Source organism: Chelmon rostratus, chromosome 14 (genome assembly GCF_017976325.1).
Source record: "Chelmon rostratus isolate fCheRos1 chromosome 14, fCheRos1.pri, whole genome shotgun sequence".
NCBI lineage: Eukaryota > Metazoa > Chordata > Actinopteri > Chaetodontiformes > Chaetodontidae > Chelmon > Chelmon rostratus.
Window position 1 is genome coordinate 15,755,211 of NC_055671.1, and position 17,444 is coordinate 15,772,654.

The window sequence follows — 17,444 nt, forward strand, 5'->3', positions numbered from 1 at the left end:
ATTTCTCCTGCAGCAAACATGGGTTTTGTGAACTTGTATTAATAATTGTAACCAGCTCCTTGACCAATCATCACTGAGAAAATGTGTAGCTCTACTCGTACTATAAATAAGTACATCAAAAAAATGTCTTCACAAAGACATCCAGGCAGGTTCGATTCCCAGTCAGGAAATTCATTATGTTGAACACATTGACTGCCCTCAGAGGTGTCTCCACCTACACAGACAATTGCACTGGATAAGTATTTCCTTGCCATCTCCCTGCTCCTAAAAGCGCCTCCTCTCAGTAGAGTATTAAAGCTAATCAGCTTCTCTCTGCAGCTCAGGATCTACTAATCTGAAATGACAGACAGAACCGACCAATCTGAAGCAGGCTGAATCTGCGCCAGCTGTAGCTCACCTGAGGAACCTCCTCAAGCTCTGCTAGCAAACCGTCAGTTCTGTCATGGTGGAACCAGAACATGGTCCTATGACTCAGGTGGAGCACATCCATACGAGATGTTGGGTGTGTGTGCTGAGCTGTCTTCTGCTCGCTTGTCTGTACGTCGGCAGCTTGTACGTCTGGAGAAGCAGCTTACCCAGGTATACAACCCACCAGCAGACCTAAGACAGAGCAGTTAGACAGGACTATTAAATTGTTGCCGTGTGTGTTTGTGTGTGTGTGTGTGTGTGTGTGTGCAGGGACCATCCCAGTGTGATAAAGCAGCGCTGTGCCAGTGTGCTGCTGGTCTCCACACTGTCACCTGCAGTGGTGAAGGCATGGATGCACTGGGCTGATGTCAAGGTGAGTACACACTGACAAAACATCAGTCTTATGTCTCTTTAAATCTACAACCAGTCATAGGTTACTGCAATAGAGGGTATTGTCTCCTGGGGGCATCTTTGCTATACATAAGGTGTTTTGTGAGGATAAGCTTGTAGTCCCATTGGCTTAATGTTGTCATCACTTTAAGGTCAAATCCACGTTCATAAAGCTTCTGCTCTTCCAGGTCGACGTGTCCGTGTGGGAGCTGATGGGAATTCGTTTGGAAGGTCTGGTTCCTGCGGCCATACTGCCACTGCTGCTAACCATTGTACGTCGGCGAGTCTCAACACGGATTAAACCTTGAAGAAAAAGAGATGCTCTGTCCTTACCAATATTTTGTAGAAAATATTTTGTTTGTTAAAGTTACAAAAATTAGATTGTGTGCAACTTGAGCACTAGGCAGTGTTTATAGCTTCAAACACTAGGCTACTGTGTGGATCCTGTTTCTCTCTCAGAACATTGTATTTATGCTGCACTTGGGCAGTTTTGACATTTCAGAGATCCAGCTCCCATTCCCAATGTGATACAGTGTGGCTTTGCAACATCCATTAAATGTCTACATTTTGCAGGGATATCCCGTGAGCATGTTTAAACCACACAGTGGTCTTGATCTTCTTCTATGACTTTTCTTACATACTTTCACTGGATGTATCAAATAATTTGTTTCGTTCAAAACATCAGGTATTTTATCTTGGCCCCCTGTTTCATTCAGCGATGGACAATCCCAAAGGCTTCGCTGGAGAACTGCATTCTGCACTAGGTGAGTTAAACTTTATGTCTACTAACCGTCATGTCAAAAGCATTGCGATTTGGGATTTTGTATATGCGCTCACATGCATTTGATGCGTGTTATTTGTAAATCTTGACTTTCCCAGATGTTCAATCATGGAAGTTGTGTGTGGGAGACGCAGTGTGGCTCAGGAGCCAGGTGGTGGCACCAGCGACAGAGGAGCTGGTGTTCAGGGGGGCCATGCTGCCCATGCTGGTGCCCTGCACTGGACCCACAGCTGCCATCTTCATGGCTCCGCTTTTCTTTGGTGTTGGTATGGCAACCAGACTTTCAGGCTGTAAACAACTAAAAAAAACACATCTGACTGACATCTGCTTTTAACCCTATAACAAAGAGCATTAGGACATTACTGATTATTTAAAGGTGAAACATGTAAGAATAAGAAAAAAAATGTATTAATCGTTTTTTACTGCTAATGTGTGAACATATGTAACTTAAAAGACGAGACTTTACCTCACTCTCTCAGTTGCCTAAACCAGTCTGATTTCTATGTCAAGGACTATAGTTTTTCCAGGAAAATCTAAAGGATGTGTGATGTTTATGTGCACTCCCAAGGTCCTTGCCTCTCTTCCGCTCCCCTACAGCACCAACAGTGCACAACACTAGCTAATGCTAGCTTAGAAATAGAGTCCACTAATGTCAACAAACAACTGGCACCAACCACAAAGTCAAAGCTAAAATTACTGCAAAGCATGTGAAATATATTGCGATGTTGTGGTTTTAGCTGGCTATGTAATGTTTGCTAATGTTAGCTTCCTTGCTAATGCAGATAAATTGCTAGCTGGCTAACATATGTAAAGTCTTGAGGAGATAATGTCAGCTATTCCATTCAAATTCCCTTATCTGATCTGGCTGGTAAATTCCCAAGCTTGGAATTTGCAAATTACAGCTAAAGTCACAAAACAGTCCCGTCACTGTTTTGGCCGATGCCCAGGATGATGTTTGCTAGCGCCTCGAGGGCGAGCACAAGCAGCTGGACATTGACTGCAGTTCACTTTACGGCCACCGGTGTCATTAGTAACAGGGATTTTCTGAAAATTCCACTTAGTACCTTGACTGATAAAATACATTCACAAACTTTCTGCATTTGTAAATTGGAATGGATTAAAACTTTTTGTTCGTGTTGCCTACATGTTAGCAATCACGCATCATTTAGAGTGACATGGCATTTGTTTCCACCACCGTTTTCACCACAATTCATAACTGTCTTATGATATCATTCTAGCCCATTTCCACCATATCATTGAGCAACGGCGCCTCCACAAGGACAGTATGAGCGTCATCCTCTTGGTGTCAGGTCAGCTGCCTTACAAAACTCTCCTCAAATAAACCAAATTAAATGCAAGATAGTGACTTCAAACTGATTTAGATGCAACAATAACTGCAACAATAAGTACATAATTTTGGCTTGATATATGCTTGGATCACATGCTAAAAACTCAACATTGTAAACAACCCTTTAGTGCTGCATGAATTAACTTCTGCTTATTTTGCTCCTACATATGCACCAGAGTCATCCATATCAGAAGCCATACCGATTTTACAGAGAAAGGTCATGAATTTGGCACATTTATGCAACATTTTTCTTTGTGCTGTTCTGTTACAGGGATTCAGTTCTTGTACACAACTGTGTTTGGTGTCTTTACTGCCTTTGTATTCATGAGAACTGGTGAGAGATGAAGTAAACAGCACGTTGACTAGCTAGCACCTACAGTACCACTCATTAAATCTGTAATCTCTCTCTATAGGTCATGTTGTGGGTCCAGTTTTGTGCCATTCGTTCTGTAACAGCCAGGGCCTGCCTGACATCAGCTCTGCCCTGCAGCACCCTCAGCGATCAGCTCTTCTCTTCTCGTATCTGATGGGGGTGCTGCTGTTTCTGGTGCTACTCTTCCCGCTGACAGACCCGGTCTTCCATGGTGCCATTCCCGTCTGTAGGCTGGCTCCCCCTCCGGAGTCTGTTTGCCAGATTAAATGAAATGAAACACACTACTGCTCTTAAAATTACACTTTTTTTACTGTGGAGTTTTGTGTGTTGGGTTTTCAAATAAAAAAGTATTTTTATACAAAGACTGTGTGTGTGTGTGTGTGTGTGTGTGTGTGTGTGTGTGTGTGTGTGCGTGCGTGCGTGCGTGCGTGCGAGAAGAGAACGATTCTAGCACTTCAGACATTTCCTGCATGGTCAAATATTTCCTACTGTATTGAAACACAACACCAGTACAATTTTCCCTGGCTGAGAGAAAAAGAGGTGTGTGTGTGTGTGTGTGTGTGTGTGTGCGTGTGTGTGCGTGCGTGTGTGTGTGCGTGTGTGCGTGTGTACGTGTGCGTGTTTGTCTGAGAAAAACAGATGAACTGTGAAAGTGAATGAGTGAAAAGGAAAGGCGGCGGAGGCGGCAGCAGCAGAGAAAGCATATGCAGACAGGGACAGACAGACAGAGAGAAAAACACACAGAGAGCAAACAGCTCTGTAAAGTCACATCACTCGGACAAATCAGGCGATGAGAGTCAGACTTGTGAGAAAAAACAGTTACAGCCAGAAGCAACAAGAGCAGTGCCAACAGCCGCGAAGAGAAGAAAAAGAATGATCGAAGGAGAAGATTGGGGGAAATGCTGTGTGTCCCCAAGGAAATCTAGAATGTGGAGAAGCAGGAGAGGAGAGGAGAGGAGAGGAGAGGAGAGGAGAGGAGAGGAGAGGAGAGGGGAGGAGAGGGGAGCAGAGGAGAGGAGAGGGGAGGGGAGGGGAGGAGAGGAGAAGATATTCAGGGTCAGTGGAAATATGAGGGTTTAGGACCCAGAGGTGAAAGGTTGTGTTCCACCATTAAGGTTTAAGAGACAGACTGATGAGCTAATTACAAAACTCCCTGACTAATTAAAGGAATAGCTCGACATTTTTGGAAATCTTTCTTGCCAAGTGTTAGATGAGAAGACCGATACCACTCTGTACAGTAATTATTTAGCTGGACCCAGCAGGTGATTAGCCTAGCTTAGCGTGACGACCGTAAACATGGGGAAACAGCTAGCCTAGTTCTGTCCCCAAGTAAAGAAAAACTTTCTACCAGCACCTGTAAAGCACACTGTTAACATGTTGCATCTCATTTGTTTTATCCATACAAAAACAAAAAGAGGCCATTTTATGGGGGGTTACATACCAGACTATCTTGAGCTAGGTGGGCCAATCAGCGGAGTCTCTGGGAAGTTACTGGTATAACGTGATATAATGTCTTGATTAGTGAGGTTTAGAGGTGCTAAAAGGTGGATTTTGTTATGTGAGCCAGGCTAGGCATTTTTCCCTGTTTTCAGGCTTTATGCTAAGCTAAGATAAGTAAGTGGTTGCAGGGCTCTCAAGTCTCACACATTGAGCGTGACAGTCACGCTTTTCGGTCTCTTGTAACGCACTCCCGCCACACATTACTCACGCTGAAAAAAAATAACGGTAAATTTCTCTGGTGCACTGTTGCTATGGAACCGGGAGGAATCAAGAACGTCTGCTATGGAGTCGAGGCTGTCACTTACCTGTCAATCAAAAAAGGAAAGGGGCGGGCTAAGGTAATGCAACAACCAATGAAAAAAACATTCAGCTGTTATGAAATGCCCCTTTGAGAAAGATTAATTCAGTTTTCAGCTACGTTTTGTTGCTTAGTGCTGAGTTAGTATGCAAGATTTATTGATGTGCAGCTCAGGGCTCAGTGTGGGGTTGAAGATGCCCTCTACTTTGTAGAAAGGCAAGGGTTTTCACATGACTATATATTTTTAAGTTTAATGGTCATGATCACAAACAGATCTGTCTCTCACTGCATTCTACCCAGTCTTGTACACATGGTGCTCTTTTTAAGATATCAGGAACTCCTTCCTTTTCATGACCCAAGGGAACAGGACCAAAAACGTGAAGAGTTTATGGAGTAACAACTGATGGACATTGCCAGGACCCAACATCCTTTGACGTTGAGGAGTTTTGGGGAAGAATGTCCTCAAAAAAGAAAGAAGTAAGAAATATTTTGCACACACGACTTACTCATTAAGATAAAAGGAAAACATTTAAGTAATAGAGGCCCTTGGTTCTTTGGCCTTGGTGACTGGCTTGAACCAATTTGGGAGGCTATTAAAGATCGCAACCCTGGTTTTAGTGCTTCCTCAAGCAAATGCTGATGCAGAGAGGGTATTTTCAATGGTCAGTCTGAACAAAACCTCTACCCGAAATAGCTTGTCTCTGAACGTGACACTGGCCTCCATCATGACCCTGAAAATGGCTGGCCTTGAGCTGAACTGTTTAAGTGGGAGCCAACAACACAAATTATGAAGGACTCCAAAAAGGCAACAAGCACTTACAACAAACAACACCAGTCAAAATCTCTCTCTCTCTCTCTCTCTCTCCTCTCCTCTGTCACACACATATACACATATTCTGTCCACGGAAATTGAATAAAGACTTTGTATTATTGGGTGAATTGTCAGTGCCTTGTCATCCTTTAACATTACATAACATTATATAATAATATTATACATTATCAAAAAAAGACCCCCTGTCAGGTTGGGGGGGGGGGTCACTCTTGCCTGCATTCAAAACTTGAGAGCCCTGTGTATATTCCGACTTCCGACTGCACTATATTTCCTATTTTACGTTCCTGTTCCTTGAACTTGTTATATCCACTGGTCGTGTGTTTAAGCAGTGAGTGTGTACCAGCACCAGCTCCACATTACTTGTAATGACAATTTGCTTCGTCACAATCTGGGGTTTCTGTTCAGTGCTGTAAAATGTTCGAAAAGGTTTAAAGAGATAAAGGAGTGGGTTTTTTTCATCTTTATCTATTCAGTGAAAGACTGATGATTTCTCATAATAACTATGGACGTCTAGCAAACCTCCCTCTAACGTTCTCGGATATAAAACCCTGGGAACCTTGAAGGGGACGTTCTTTTGATTGCTGGGCAGTATAACGAAGTCTTCAGCTGCTGGCCGCTGAGAAGTTGGGGATTTGGAGGACTTTGCTGCTCTGGATCAAGTTTGACAGCAGTTTTAGCAAGAAGCAACTGCATTACCTGTTTACCTCCCTACATATTACACTGAGGTCAAATCTAACAACCTCCAATTCGATGGCCACCTTCTCTTGGGAATGTGAAATAAAGACAGCATAATAATACTATGCTGTTATCCGACTTCACTGCACGCAGTATAACTGGTCTGCAGAAGATTTTAGCATTATTGTTTGGGAACGATTTACCTTCTGTCACTGATGCCGAGTCAGGTATTTTACTGTTTCTCTGCTGTTTTTTTTTTGTTGTTGTTATTGTTGGAGGCACACAGTGAAAATTGAGGTCCAGTCAAATGAGGGATGTGGGGTACAAAATATGAAGTTTCAATGGAAGAAAGCCTGAGGGAATAGGAAGACAGAGTGCACAGAGAAGTCAGACGTGTGTTTATCTCAAAGGTCCTACACATCTGTCTTTCTCTGTTGCTCTGTCAAGCCTTTGTGTCCCGTCCATTTCTTGAGGAGTCGTCATCCTTTCTTCTCACTGTTAATGCGTTTGCCATTGCACACACACACACTAACACACACAAATGTCTCCATCTCTGGAGGAACATAACTGTATCATGAAAGACACTACAAAGAAGTGTAAGAGGTCGGCGTGCGTGCGTGGTGTCTATGGAAAAGCTGAGCCTATCATCTGGTAAAGGAATAGTCTGTCAGGAATTATCCTCTCCCAGCGCACTCTCCATCTCCCTTTCTGCCTCTCAGCAGATTTTTAAACCTTAAAAGTTTTCTGGTGATTTTCTGGCTGTTTCTCTGAGGTTTGTTTACACATGTGTGATTCTTTATGTGCAGCAAAACTCCAATTGCAGCCCAGACGCTGGTGCATTTGTGTCACCCGAGCTTTTGCTTGTCATGCTGCCTTTTTTTTTCTTTCTCCAGAGCTAAAAAATGTTTTTGGACAGAAAGAGCTCGGTCACTGCAGTTTCCATCAGCAGCCATTTTTGTTTTAAACTTACCATATGACTTCTAACTGGAAATTCAGTAACAGCTGTTCACACAATGGTATTCATTTTTCAAGTCTTTGCCAGTTTAAAGAATCCAATGGAGGAATACCTACCATATTTGAATGATTTGCATCTTGTTTTTCAGCTAAGTATGTAAATAAAGATGCAAATGAGATTTTCCATCGCTCCTCATACCCAGCTGGTTGCCAGTTTCCAATCTGACAATCTTAAGTTCCACTGGAGCTAATCAGTGGATAACAGTCGGAGGCTGTGTTTGTGCTGGGCAGTTCCCAGGTGTGAACATGAGTGAAACTGAGCATGAAAGAATGAGGACATGGCTGAAAGGCATGCTCAGTAAACTATTGCAAGGTTAGATAAAGGTTAATAAAGGTCACCTGGCACACAGGCACTGCTTAGACATAGCTACGATGCAGGGTTAGCAACTAGCTCGCAGCTACCTCTGAAAGTGTCCAAACTCTTCTAGTTGATGGTTCACGTAACTGTAGACTTCAACTGGCAGGGAATTATTCCTCCTGGATTCAACCGTTCGACTGCTCAAATATTTGTGGTGAAGATTTGTTGATAGTCTGGGTGTGGAAGGAGGGCATTCATGTCTGCTATGAAAGATGAAACATATGGACCTTGTAGAAGAGGTGGATGAAAGTATCGTCTTTTTCCTCCGCTCCACAGAAATCAACAGGAATGCCTACACTCCATTATTTAACCACAAGGCCGCAGCTAATTGCTTCAGCGTGTGTGTGTGTTTGCGTGTGTGTGTGTGTGTGTGTGTGACACGAGACACTAGCGGTTGGGAAAAATGAACAACTGACGTGTCCTGCCGTATTTGATACGGCACAAATGTTTCAATAAGCCTGAATGACCCAGGACAACGAGGCAATAACTGCAGTTTCCTTGACATCAGTGTGGAAGCTCGGTGACCTCAGGACCAGTGGGAGTCCAGTTTAATCAGCAGAAAGTCCAGAAGTCTAAAGGAAAACATTTAATTATCAAAGCAGAGGAAGAAAGACATGTAACACGCTTCTGTGACAATGAATCACTTTCCAGACTGCTGGTGCTACACAGTCACATGACTTGGGCTACTTGCAGCCAAAAACTCTCATATAGAAACTGAATGAAAGAAGAAACATAGATGTACCGTGTGCACAGCAGTGAGATATTGGCATACAGTACATTTATAAATGTATTTGGAAAATTTCAGTTGACATTTTTGGATTTAGTGAAATGAGTCCACAGCTATTGGATGGATGGCCAGGAAATTTGGTACAGATATGGTGCCCGGAGGATGAATCTGTCAGGATTTGGCAGCATCTTCCCGTCTGTCTCCCTGTGTTTCCCCTCCCTTTCATGTCATGTGTGTTTTCTCTCTCTCTCCCTGTGTGTCTTTGTCTGAGCTGAGCTGGGCGTGGTCCCCTGCCTCTCCTGTGACCAACCCACGTGCACACCTGTGGCACATCGCTAATCAACCAGCGCAGTATAAAAACCCTGGTTCTTCACTTCAACCTTTGCCAGGTTGTCAGTTGTTCTTCGTGTTACCTTGTATTGGCTCTCTCTTGGTTTTTTGCTCTTGACCTGTGAATCTGCCCTAGACAAACATGACCCATATCCCACCTGAATCTTTTGCTGTACGTCAGCCGACTCTCTCCGCCTCACCTCTCACTGTCTGCCATACCTCCCAGCCAGGCAGGCTCACCTCATCTGGATTTGCATCTGGATTTCATACTGACTGCAATATTTACAATAAACTGCCTTTATGCACCGATACCTGCCTAATCGATCTGCGTCTGGGTTCAGAGAAAAAACCCCATTATGGCAGACTCCTGATCCCCTGGCGGCTCTGAAATATCTCAACATCTACTTGATGGATAGGCACCAGTACTGGATCCACAGAAAATTAATCCTAGTGAGCGTGGTGACCTCCAGACTTTTCCTGAATCATCACCATGAGTCAACATTTGTGATTTCAAGTGAAATACCTCAGTACTGCTGAATGGATTGCAGTGACATTTGGTACAGACATTCATGTCTTCCCCCGCATGAATTTTTAGGTTAGAAATTTGGCGGATGGATTACTGTGACAATCCATAAAAACATCCATGTGCCTGTCAGGATGAATTGAAATCATTCTAATGGTCCATTGACATTTCATCAGCACCATCATCAGGTCAAACATTATTATCATCAACATAGCAGTTGCAAGGCTAATGACATTCCCATCAGCCTCAGCTGTGCTATCTGTTTAGTGCTAACAAATGCTAATGCTAAGCATGCTAATATGCTCAACTAAGATGACGATCATGATAAACATTTTACCTGCTTAACATGAGCATGTTAGCATTGTCAGTGTGAGCATTTAGCTCATTTAGCGCAGCATCACAGAGCCGCTGGCATGACTGCTTATAGTTTTAATCTAGTTTCTGCACTTTTTAAACTGCATCTCACAATTTCTGTAACTTTCTAAAACCACAATCCAACATTCGCACCCACATTATGAAAAGATTTGCTAGATGTGCAGAGGTGAGAAAGTTTTCTCTTTTCCTTTCTCTTTGGCTCTCCTTTTTTGTCCTCTTCATTCTCACAACAATTTCTGTCACTTTCTGTATTCAAACATGTGCAACAATGAATGCCTTCCAGGACTGTTATCCCTATTTATAAGTGGTTCATACATCTTCCCCCTCTCTATGACAGCCAGCTTTTCATCCTGCCTTCAAACGGGGATGAACTCATTTGTACGACTAGCTCTTCTCCAGCATGACACAGCCCTTGGACTTGTTAAGTTTATGTCATATGTTCTTTCAGTGAAGGAAAAGTGCCTAAAGTGTGTTATCAATCCAGATACTGAAGGTTTAGTGGCCACCTAAGTACATCAACTCAAGAACAGCTATTCAGCTGTGAAAAAAAATGGAATTAGTGGTTGAAGTGAAATGGAGAGGCTTTGGATAGGGAAGGTGCAGTTCAGCTGCTTGGATGCTAGAAGCTGACAATGTATCAGAGCCAGTAATGATATGTGGCAAGTGGAGAGGAGTCAAGGAGGTAGAAAGTAGGCTGTGACCTAGGAGGAAGGGAATATAAAATCAAGGGATCTGTATGTTCCATTAAAGGGTCTTTGGGTTGGGAGATAGAGCAGCTTGGAGGTACAGTAAGTACATTAATGTGAAAGGGGGGAATTGGCAGTGCTCGACTATGGAAAGGAGAAGTTTTGTCTGTTCTATCAATTACATTTTTGGTATGTGTCTCAGGGGGCGTGGCTGTCTGTGCAGGGGGAGGGGTTAACCAGGCTGAATGATAGAATAAACAGAACAAGAGTGGGAGGCTTGGGGTAAAGGCTGGGTTTCTGGGGGAGAGATTGCTGACTTTGGAGCCCAAATACTGAGAGCGAAAGAGAAGCGGGGGAGAGGAGTAGCAGGGAGAAGATAAGGAAAGGGAGGAGAGAGAGACGATTGCAAGAAAGGAGAGGAGGGACAAGGGGACGAAAGAATAATAAGGAAAGGGAGAGACGGAGGAGAGAGGAGGATGGGGGTAGTCCAAGAAAAAGAAACTCAGAGGAAGACAGGAGGAGGATGAGGGATGAGGAGGAGGACGAGGAGGAGGAGAAGGGGGTGGGGAACAAGACCAAAAGGCACTTTAGGTTCTCCAGGATCCTGAGGTTTTTATGTTTGTTCTCCCTCTAGTTCTGATGGTTGTTACATAACTGGAAAAGACTGCTGAATAGTTAGACTGTATATTTCCTGTCTGCCAAAACCAACACGCTCTCACAGCCAGTCGACTCATCTGCTGTACGCAGAGCGAACACAGGCTCCATCACGCACTGATATGGCTAATAGCTGATTCAGCTGCACTTTTCCATCTCATCATCCCGTGTCGAGAAGCTGCAGCCGGTGAGACTTTGCTGTCATTTTTTAAGTTTGCTTTAAACAGGCGTCCTGCGCCAGACGCGGAGGAAAGCTGCAGCGTTTGACAATGACATCAAGCTGCCTAAATTGTGTTGTGGCAAGTCACACTTTCCACAGAAAAACCGTGATGAGCATTTATGTGAAGGACTATTGTTTGCCCAAGCACTTTTCCACTCATGTTGCTTCAATTGTTCAACAGTTCATCTTGTTTGTGTGTGGTTGACTTTAATTCACAGTCTCTCGCCCAGTTGTACCCGACAGCTTTAAATCTCCATCAGTCCCCTCAGGGCTTGGATCCTTAGAATCACAGCTATTGGCTTCGTGTAATTATCTCTGGCTCTATTTGCAGCGCAGGCTACAAGTTTAAAGAAAGAGATCCTATTTTTCTTTGGAAAATCCAAACTCAGCCTTTGACTTTGCACCAGAGGTACCATTCATGGCGGGTGGATCATGTGACGGCTGTGGAGGTACCCCCAGTCTGCACTCCTGCTCCCCAGCTACTGAGAGGTCAGGCTGATGCACATCTGGCATTTCCTGTTTCCTCTCCTCCATATGCCCCCGAGTGGTAGCCACACACACACACACACACACACTTACGCATAGGCTTAGACATCTGTGCCCATATGAAGTTATTGTATAACAGCATGAGAGTGAACTTAAACACACACATGCATGCAAAGTTCACCAGGTATTCCAGTTCCATACTTAAATGTTTCCATTGGACTGTAAAAACTTCCAGCTGTTGCGTGGACTTTGTAGAAAGACTGAAATAGAGAGGGGGTTGGGGGTGCAGAAAAAGAGATTAAGAGGTAAAAGAGGTAAAGACAGAGATTAAGAAAGAATGAGATAAAGAGAAAGAAGATAAAGAGACATAAAACAGTGAGAGGCTGAAAGAGAAGAAACAGACAAGGTGGAGGAGAAAAAAGAGGGGAGGAGGAGAAGAAGAAGGGGGAGACAATCTCTGCATCTCACAGAGCTGACAAACACTTTCCACTCCTGTGGATGCTGTGCTGCATGCACTATTTGAAGGCTGTGTGTGTGTGTATGAGAGTGCATGTGTGTGCGTCTGAAGCCATAGGCAAGATGGGGGGGACAGAATGGTGCCGTATGGTTTTCATAACTCTCTGAGGGTTTTCAATTCTGCCCCCTCTCCCCCCCAGCCCACCACCCCTACCCGTCAACCCCTCCAGCCTTCACTTATACACTCACACACTTTACCAGCCCCCTCTTCCAAAAACACACAATTCTTTTTCCTCTACGTAGCCTCCCCCCCCTTTCCACCCTCCCCCATCTTTCTCTCCTTCTGAGGTTCAGTCAAGAAAGCCAGCTTTGCAGAGGCAAGAAAGCCCCAGCAGGCTCACATACAGGAGAGGCTTTCTGTCACTGAAATTCATCAGACTCATATGCCGACTCTATTTAACTCCTTTGGACTCCTCCTATCAACAATTTCAAACCCTGGACTCTACTGATACTTCACTGGACTTTATTTTGGACTCTTCTAGACTCAACTGGACTTCATAGGGGATTCCACTGGACTGCATTGGTGTCTATTAGTTTTATGTAGGATCTGGTGGAATCTGATTTACCGTGGCAGCAGTGCTGACAGTTGGCTTTTGAATGGAGTTTGACTGATTCTGCACTGTAGGGCTAATTGTCTGAGGGTTTGGACAATCCAAAGTAAATTAAGGTAATCCAATGTCAGTTCTGGATTTATCTGCCTCAGATTACTTTGTGTAAAAGGCCAATTAGATCATATTATTTATTGAAATACACTAAATGATAGAAAGATATAGCAAGTCTGCAAGTTTGCATTTGTTAAATTGATTGAAGTGGGTGAAAAATAGTTATTTATTTTGACAACAAGGTTGAATGTTGGCCTAGTTTAAACCTCATGTCTTGGTGGAGGATGCAAAAGACCATCAGGAGCAGTAGCAGCTGCAGCAACATGAGTCTCCTGTGTGTCCTGTGGCTGCTGATGGTCTGTCTCGCTCCTGGAAGCCGAGGCCAGAGGCTGAGGGAGACGGAGGGCGAGCAGCCAGCAGCCAGGGCTCAGCTGGCGGAGAGAGACGCACTCTGCCACCAGGATGGATGCTACACTGTCTTCCTCCAGAAGAGATCCTTCAGGGAGGCTGGGCGGAGCTGCAGGGAGCGAGGTGGGACCCTGGCAACGATGCATACCGACAAGGCAGCGGGTGTGGTCCACGAGCTGCTGTCAGCCATTGAGGCACAGGGGACCAGGTCACGGTTTCGCCTCTGGATCGGGCTGCACAGACCACCACGCCAGTGTTCATCCACCCGACCACTCAGAGGATTCGTCTGGGTCACAGGTCTCACCTTGCACCTTTTTGACATTTGACCCTTCATTGTTCACCATATCAGCTATTTTGTTGGATTTTAAGAAGTGAGCTCAGACAAAATTGCCCAAAAATAGGGATAGGTACATTTTTTCTTACAATTAAGCATTCAAGTTTCCCACCCCCGGTCAACTTTTTATAGGCCACTGCACTCATTTTTAACTGTGCTCTGATGGAAAATATGTGGTCATTATGAGTGGGGCTAAATCTGTTTGCTAGTTAATTACCTACTTGACTAAATTGTCTCAATGCAATGTTTGTAACTTTGCATACACAAAACTAAATTAACAAATTAATTAAATGAATAAGATTTAGGCCTATTTTACAAGATAGATTTTGAGTAAACATGTGTGAACCTTTGACCATTAGGCCGACATCAGTGTTACTACTTCCCCACACACATATCAGTTGTATCAAGACCTTGTTAAGCACTTTTAGATTATGGTGTTAAACCACTGTGTTGACCCCCCAGCTCCAGCCTCTCTGTCAGCCTTTACTACCCGGGCCTGCTCTGCAATGACTGGATGGTTATTACATTAACTTCTTTTGTTTCACAGTGACGGAGCTGGCGCGACAGGGGAAGTTCAATCCCCTTTTGACCTTACTGCTACCCCTCAACCTGATTTAGTCATTAGACAAAAGTCGCCCACAAAAAAAACAGATGGGTTTTTCATCACTAAAAGTGTCTGCCTTGGTTTTTCAGTTCGAAAAGACTTTAAAATTTTCAAGAGTTATGAGGCCAGCTTAGTTGTTTTTTCCATCTCCCTTGATTTAAAGGGCTGGTTTAGTGTGCAAAAAACATGTTTTCTCACTTATCCCTAGTGGTATTAGCAATGTGGATAATTTTGGTTTTATTTAACCAGGGTCTGATATAGAAATTTCTTCTTATGCCCCACTGCAATGAATGTGAATGGAAGTTTGTTCGTGGTGCACACAGCACTGAAAAAAATACTTTTGAAAAATTCAGCAGCACAGTGTCTTTGAAGAAAGTATGCCCTGCTGCTCCACATTATCAATCGTGGATGTGGCAGCAACTGTGCTGACTGTGCTCAACTAAAGTATGTTTGTACAGACAATAACGATGCAGAGCCTGCAGCTCTTTTTGTTTCTAACTGTGTAGCATTGCAGTGTCAGGTCTGCCTTTAATAAAAGGGCCAGATAATCCAGTGCTGATTCTTAACATCTGAATACTACTGCAATGAAAATATGAGCTGAATAAATGGAAGTGTTTTTTAATCCATGTGTGCAGAATTGGAAAACGTTTGACTTTGGCGCCTCCTAATGGTTGTATCAAAAAAGACACTGTGGCAGACAACAACCCTGACCCCCTGTAGAGCCAACCCAGAAAACATGACAATGAGTGGAATGACAGCAACACAGAAACTGCAACAACTTTTTGCAGGACAGTCTCATTTTTCAGTAAAAAACGTTTGGCATCAGAATAAGTATATTGGAGAACAATAAATTCAAATCAAAACACTCCACATATTGGACCTTTATAGATTCACTCTTTAAATGTTTCATATAGATCTGAAAAAGAAAACAAAATATTAGAAGAGCAAATGGTTAAAAATAAAATAAGGAAACTAAAATTTGTGAATTTCTACTTTTGCTGACGTGGTCCTTGTCTTTATATTGTAACAGGAGACCAGGATGGCCAGTTCACCAACTGGCTCCGTGAAGACACCCCTGGGACCTGTGCAGCCCCTCGCTGTGTGGCCATGACCGTCCACACTTCTGAGAGCGGACGTGAAAGCAACGACAATTTCCGGTGGCTTGACGGCTCCTGTGCGCTGCCGTTGGATGGATACGTTTGCCAGTACAACTACAAAGGAATGTGTCCACCACTGGAGGACGAGGGTAGAGGTCCAGCTGTTTACACCACCCCATTTCACCTTCTCAGCACCCTGCTCACTCATGTGCCCTATGGGTCTGTAGCTACTCTGCCCTGCCCTGCAGACAGCTCGGACCCAGATGCTCCTGCTGAGCAGACGGTGCTGTGCATGGAGAGAGATGATGAGACAGTGGGCTGGTCCAGGGATGCCCCACTCTGCTCGTCCAGCGCAGGTCCAAAGAACCAGGACTGGTGTAGCGGGGATCATGGGTGTGAGCAGTACTGTCAGAACACAGACACAGACTACTACTGTTACTGCTCTGAGGGCTTTACGATAGATGACGACGGGTACGGCTGCAAACCTGACCCCCTGAGCCAAACTGATCCCCCTGAATTATCCTCTGACTCCGCCGGCCCCACCGAACAGCCCCACATCAAAGAGGTCTGTGTGGAGATGGGGTGCGAGTACGACTGTGTGGAGACGTCTCGGGGAATCCGCTGCACTTGCCCCCCAGGTTACCAAATGGGTCCAGATGGCCGCAGATGTTCTGATGTAGACGAATGTCAACAACAACCATGCCCACAAGTCTGTGTCAACATCCCAGGCACCTTCCACTGCACCTGCCACCCCGGCTACCAGCCAGATGATGAGGGGGAGTGTGTGGACATTGACGAGTGCCTTGACGAGGGCAGCTGTGAAGGCACCTGTGAGAACACAGTGGGGTCCTTCACATGCCTGTGTAACCCCGGTTATGAGTTGGGCAGTGGAGGAGAGTGTGTAGATGTGGACGAGTGTGTGGGGGAGTCGCCCTGCCAGCAGCAGTGTCTCAACTATATGGGAGGGTACCAGTGTTACTGTGACAATGGTTATGACCTGCAGTCAGATGGACTTACCTGCCTACCTTCACCTGATGATGAAGAATATTCCACTCTGACTCCTGACCCCAGTGACTCTGCTCACATACCTGATTTGGACCCCAACCATGATATTCCCTGGTCCACCTCATTCACCCCGGACCCAAACTTTGAAGCTGACACTAACTTTGATGTTGACTGGCTGACAGAAGCCCCTGAGGGACGCTCCTCTGACGTGTCTCATGGCTCAGATAATCATCTAAACCAATGGGATGCCCTGTCACCAAAGCGATTTCAGACAGTCCCATCCCCAACGCAGAAAGACAGCACAGGCAATGAAATTGATAATGATGCTGAAGCTAAGGCAGGAGGTAGAGAAGCTAGTGATGGGGTGGGAGCTGCAAAAGGGTCAGCCACTGGGACTAGGGAGGGGGAGGAATCCAAGATGGATAGTACAGAGGATGTCACACCTGAGGTAGGGGCTGGATCTGCTGCAGGTAAACGGAAGCATGACAAAAGCTGGCTGCTGGTGGCCCTGCTGGTGCCTCTGTGTGTGTTCCTTGTAGTGATGCTGGCTCTGGGGATCGTCTACTGCACCAGCTGTGCTGTGGACAAGAGCCTGAGCTTTTCAGACTGTTATCGCTGGATACTTCCTACGACACCTCCTGAGAGGAGGGATGGCAAAACCCAAGCATGAACCCTAAAATCAACAAACACAGGTGCACGCACACGCACACAGATGTGTTGAAAGCCCAGATGTCTGTTAACATTTCTCTTTTGGTGCAGAACTGGTCACTGAAGCTGCCTTTTGGGGTTAGTACAGCTGACTGGCTTTCCCAATCATCAAAAAAAACTTAATACTTTCTGTTGCACACCTTTTGTAAATAATTCACTTTCTCATCATGTTTTTACATTTCAATAAAACCA

General features: G+C 44.7%; 2 protein-coding genes across 2 annotated transcripts; both read left to right on the top strand.

Annotated features, from left to right (window-relative positions):
* The first annotated feature begins 446 nt into the window (after positions 1 to 446).
* LOC121616916 (CAAX prenyl protease 2-like) lies at positions 447 to 3,570 on the top strand. The gene is made up of 8 exons (XM_041951797.1): positions 447 to 579; positions 679 to 781; positions 987 to 1,070; positions 1,484 to 1,562; positions 1,678 to 1,845; positions 2,818 to 2,889; positions 3,199 to 3,261; positions 3,341 to 3,570. The coding sequence occupies exons 1-8, from the start codon at positions 467 to 469 to the stop codon at positions 3,568 to 3,570; spliced, it is 912 nt and encodes a 303-aa protein (XP_041807731.1). The 5' UTR covers positions 447 to 466.
* Positions 3,571 to 12,489: 8,919 nt separating this feature from the next.
* On the top strand, positions 12,490 to 17,440 carry LOC121617801 (endosialin-like). Its single transcript, XM_041953035.1, has 2 exons — positions 12,490 to 13,801; positions 15,473 to 17,440. The coding sequence occupies exons 1-2, from the start codon at positions 13,366 to 13,368 to the stop codon at positions 17,212 to 17,214; spliced, it is 2,178 nt and encodes a 725-aa protein (XP_041808969.1). The 5' UTR covers positions 12,490 to 13,365; the 3' UTR covers positions 17,215 to 17,440.
* The last annotated feature ends 4 nt before the right edge of the window (positions 17,441 to 17,444 follow it).